General features: G+C 38.8%; 1 protein-coding gene across 1 annotated transcript; it reads right to left on the bottom strand.

Moving 5' to 3' along the window:
• Nucleotides 1-1,145: 1,145 nt before the first annotated feature.
• Nucleotides 1,146-2,182, bottom strand: LOC101836990 (olfactory receptor 13C3). The gene has a single exon (XM_005076480.3). It carries the CDS (start codon nt 2,097-2,099, stop codon nt 1,146-1,148), a length of 954 nt encoding a protein of 317 aa, XP_005076537.1. The 5' UTR covers nt 2,100-2,182.
• Nucleotides 2,183-5,349: the final 3,167 nt, after the last annotated feature.

The raw sequence follows: 5,349 nt of genomic DNA, 5'->3' as shown, positions 1-5,349 counted from the left end.
CCTCTCAAACCTCCATATATCTCTACTCACTCCCTTTTAAGTTCATGGCATGTTTAATAGTTGTTATTGTATGCAAATATGCATATTTATATACATTTGTTGATTAATTTAACCTGTTCAATACATACACTACAACCTGTATGTACGTCTTCAGGGATGACCACTTGGACATGGACAACTGAGTGGTTTGTTCCTCTCTAGAGAGGGCTACCTCTCCCACTCCCAAATTTACTGGGTTGCTGCTTACAGTTCTTTGTGAAGGGTTGAGGCCCGGTGAGCCTTTTCCTGGGCTGTTTGACATATTTGTTGGTGACCTCCTTACTTAACTCACATCTGGGCTGACATGATATTGAGACTTTACAGGTGTAGCTTAGGACTACTAGGAGATACAATCTCACAGTAAAGTCCCTGATCCTCTGGCTCTTACAATCTTTCAACCACTTCTTTGGCAGTGTCTCCTGAGCTTTTCATGTGGGAGTATTTGGTAGACACATCCAATTGGACTGTGCTCCACAACTCTGCATATTGATGGCTTTGATCCATTGCAAAATAAAAGTTTCCTTAATGGGCAGTAATAGCTATATTTATCTGTTGATATAAGGACAGGCATTAGAGATTATTGTTGGAGACTATGCTGATTTAGTAAACTAGTGGTTGTAGATTTTCCTCAATAACTATATTTCATTAGCACCAATTAGTTAGCTTGGTTTCTAGAACCAGGCATGACCTCCCTTTTGTTGAATGGTTCTTAAGTTTAATTAGAGAGCTGTTGGTATGTGTGCCACGAATGCAGCCCTATGGTTATTGTACATGCTGCTTGTTGAAATTGTCCAAAAGCATCTTACTAGGTACTACTGTTGATGGTCCCCCTCCTTTGGAAGCTTGCATGGTACTCACTCTCTGGTACCATCAAAGCTAGTCCTCAGGGATGAGGCATTCAGGTCAGTTCCAACTCAGTGGTTTCTGGGCTCTGTTTCAGAAGTGCATGATGTCATTAGCAGTAGGGACTTACCTTCCATCTCTAGAGGCATAACAAAGTAGCCAAGATTTTCCCATAATGAATGAATAAAAATTAGATTTTTCTCAAAGATTTACCCATGAGTCAGTCATGTTCATGGCACACAAACCTGTGTTTAATGGCCTTCTTACTGAATGCACTTTTGGTTCAGTATATACTTTACACCAGCTTTGACATCCTTATTCCTCAAGCTATAGATGATTGGGTTGAGCATGGGAGTAACTACTCCATAAAATAAAGAAATGATCTTATCTGAAGTTTCAAACTTGTCTTCTCCAGTCATATCTTGGGACTTGGGTTTTGCATACATAGAAAAGATGGTTCCATAAAATATGACCACCACAGTCAGGTGGGCTGAGCAGGTGGAAAAGGCCTTGCGTCTCCCTGTAGCTGAATTCATTCTCAAGATGGTGTATAGGATGAACATGTAAGAGAAAAAGATGACCCCTAGTGGAAGAACCAGGAAGGCCATATTTGATATCGTCATGGTAATGATATTGAGAGATATATCAGCACAAGCTAGCTTAAGGATAGCTAAGACTTCACATGTAAAATGATTAATAACATTATTCCCACAGAAAGGCAATTGCATGGCAAGGGATGTTTGCACTACTGAATTGATTCCACCAGAGAACCATGACACAGATGCCATTGATACATACACTCCTTTGCTCATGATTATAGAGTATCTCAAAGGGTTGCAGATGGCCACATATCGATCAAAAGCCATCACGCCAAGCAGCAAACATTCTGTCGATCCCATTGCAAATCCAAAGAACATCTGCACTGCACAACCAGAGAAAGAAATGTTTCTTTTCTTTGAGATTAGGCTCACCAGAGTTGAGGGAACAGAGGAAGTTGTGTAGCAGATATCCAGGAAAGAGAGGTTGCCCAGGAAGAAGTACATAGGTGTGTGGAGACGGCCATCAAAGATGCTTGCTATGATCAGAATGCCATTGCCAGTTAAGATAACCAGGTACATAGCCAGAACAAGAGCAAAATAAATGATCTCAGTCTTTGGGTATCCAGCAAGACCCAAAAGAAGGAATTCAGAAACAAATGTTTGGTTGTTTTCATACATGCCATCCAGTTTCAGACATGATTGGAAGACCTACCATGAAACAAAACCAATGCCCCAAAAGAAGTGGTACAGAGTTCCTGAAAAATAATTTTTCATGTATTAGCAATAGTTCATTTTTGAATATTGATACCTTCAATAATATGTTATTAGAATACAGTATAATTGGGCATCTTGGAAGTGCACATGCCCATTGCCAACATATGACCCTATTAATATCAAACATACATTAAAAAGCAATGCTTTCTGTTGTTGAGGGTACATTCCTAAGTTTAGGAGTCCAAAACTCCTGAATAATTATCCACCACACACATGATTTCTTCATTTCATCTGCCCTATGAAGGAGACACACAACACAAAAAGTCTACTAAAAAACACTGGAATGTGAGTCAAAGTTTCATGGCAACTTTGTTTTTTAGTATTTATTTTTATTCCTGATGTAGCAAACAGTAATTAGCACTTTTAATAGATTGTTTTATCAAAATTTGCTCAAAGAAATTAAGTGGTTTAAGCTAAAATTTTGTATCAGATCAAAATTACAGCTGCCATCTTCACATTTCAACCCACTTTAAGCATCTTCTATGAAAGCTCCTATATCAAGACCACTACACACACGCTCCACAAAAATGTGTTGGAGAATCTTGCTACAGCATAATACATTCCTTTTTGTTGTTGTTGTTCTGCAGCAAAAGAGTTCATCCCAGTGCTTGCTTGTTTAACTCAACTTAGCAATTGTAATAATGTAAGGCTTAAATGAACACAGTTGGTGGAATAAATATTTCTGATTCAAATCCATTTCCTGTTGCCGGGCATAGCAATCTTCAGAGATTAAAGAAGAACAATTCTCTTGCATTTCATAGACAACTCCAGATCTATTTAATGTTAAATACTAAAAGACTAAAGACATTCTTTTAAATGAAGAACCAATTTGTAGCAAACAGCAATGTTTTTATAATGTTACTAATGGATTTCCTCCAAACCAATCTGATTCCAAATATAATAAGGGTAAATGAAAGAATAATGGAAGGCATTGCCATTAAGAGGTTGACAATTCAAATTAAGATACAGGAAAAGTACATATGAAGATATATTATGGATACTTATATGCTTTATATTAGGTCCAAATTATAGATTTTTCAAAAAGGCTGACTTTTATGAGAAATAAATCATCAGTGGAGACTCAAAGAAAGATTTTGGGCATTCTGGATCTAGAAACATGGGAAGGATAAGATGGGTTTGGAAATAAAAGAAGATGAGCAATTGCAACATCAGAAGCTGAGCCTCAGTTAGCAGGCAGACTGACCAGAGATCCATTCTGTATGAGGCTGTGAGGGTTTGATAGCAAACACATCTAGGAAAGAAGTAAATGGAACCACAGAGAGTCTCTGACATTAGAGGAACTTGGAGCTACTTTTGGTTGAGGGTTTATCAACAGAAAGAAAAAGTAAAAATCAGATTGTGACCTGACTTCAGCTACCTCCTAACCCTAACATCGCATTATATGATATTCGAGACTTGAACTATTTGAATGACTTGGAAATGTCTCTGGCTGTTGAATAGAGGATAACATGGCTCTTTCTGTAATCACCCCTGGGTTTGACTCCAGTAAAACAACCACAAGAGGCAGTCCTTCCTGGGTGAATAGCACATGTGACATATGTTGTTCTGTGTTAGTATCTCAGAAAATCACTAATCAAATATTAGGAGTCAGACTTCCCACTGAATAGAACTGACCTTTGTAATAGATTAATTCTTTATAGTATGCACCACATTTAAATGATGACGAGAAAGATATTCAAAGGCAATCGTAGATGTTAAGAAAAAGTGGTCCAAAGGAAATTAGTGATTTATTTTATTTATTCAGTTTAATAGCAGAGCAGCAGAAGAGCAAGAGGGAGTACAGCAGCAGAGAGATAGGGAGAGAGGGAAAGAGGGAGACAGACAGGTAGGGATAGAATAGGTACAGAAATGAAATGTGGGATGTACTTCTACTGGCCACAGTCACAGCAAGAGGCAAGAATCCCCTCTCAGTGCCGCCTCACCTGACTGGTCCCCCTAAAAATATCTAAATAAATGCTATTGTCAGCAACAGAGAGTGGACAAGATGCATGGAGAGATCGGTCACAAGGGTGAATCAACTCGGTTGATTAAATAGTGACCAGGGAAAGGAGACAACGATTTTACACCTACCTAACAGTGCCTGCTAAATTAAATTTTTGAGTAAATTTCAGAAATTGCTCAAGGCTCGCTGGATCATAGACATGAGCAGAAGGATCAGATCAGAGAAATGAAAACGGAGGAAGACAGGTAACTCACCAAGACACATGGCCATGCTCGCAGTCAGGTCATTTTGGAGGCCAGGCCTGGGGAGCCCACCTTCCTCATCAAGACAAATGTCATGATGACTCATCTTAGAGGACCTAAATGGCTTCTCCAGTCTCTGTCTCAGACGTCCCCTCCTTGGCTGAAATTCCTTCACCGGCTCAGATCCGTACAGAACCGAGCATGCCTTGCTGTCTTTGTTTCATTTCTGCTCCTGGTACTCACAGTGGGTTCACGCCTGTGTGAGAGAGAAGTGAGAGTCAGGGGGGAGGGGCATGGTTGTCTTGCTCACACCTTCACTCCTAACTCAAACACAGCGACTGGACACAGTGTAAGGTTTTAACTGAGCATGTCAACTTTCATTTTCTGGACTTGCAGCATTTTGAAACAATTCCAGGACAATTTACTGTGCCCAAATTGTTGACTTGGAGCAGGCTTTACCTTTCGGTTTCTTTTAGTGAATAAGAATAAGCTACAGCCTTAACTAGATAATCACAGGTTTAAGCCCTGGTCACCAACACTCAGTGAAATACATAGGAAACAGGTTTAAAATCAAAGAAGAGTACTCAGACTAGAATCACAGCCTTGGTTCAAGATTTCCTTTCATTTTACAACCTGTTTCTTTCATTTTTGGAAATGGTGTAAAACACCTTAAAATTTCCCACATATTATGTATTATAACAAAAAATAAAATAATATAAGCTAATGATTCACAGATGTATTTGGGAAAATAAATTACTTCCTATATGGCTTCAGGCCATTTTTATTATTAATATATGATGGCTAATGCCTTTAATTACAAGAAAACTCTATTGACTCACCCTTAGAGTGATTGATTTCTACCCTCTGATGGGAGCCAGCCACACTTTTATAGAGTTAACTTCAGTATTCTGAAGGTTCAACAAGTATTCTAGATTCCATAGATGTATCA

This window comes from Mesocricetus auratus, unplaced genomic scaffold (genome assembly GCF_017639785.1).
Source record: "Mesocricetus auratus isolate SY011 unplaced genomic scaffold, BCM_Maur_2.0 Super-Scaffold_6730, whole genome shotgun sequence".
Classification (NCBI taxonomy): Eukaryota; Metazoa; Chordata; class Mammalia; order Rodentia; family Cricetidae; genus Mesocricetus; species Mesocricetus auratus.
This window is presented reverse-complemented; position numbering and strand designations above follow the sequence as displayed.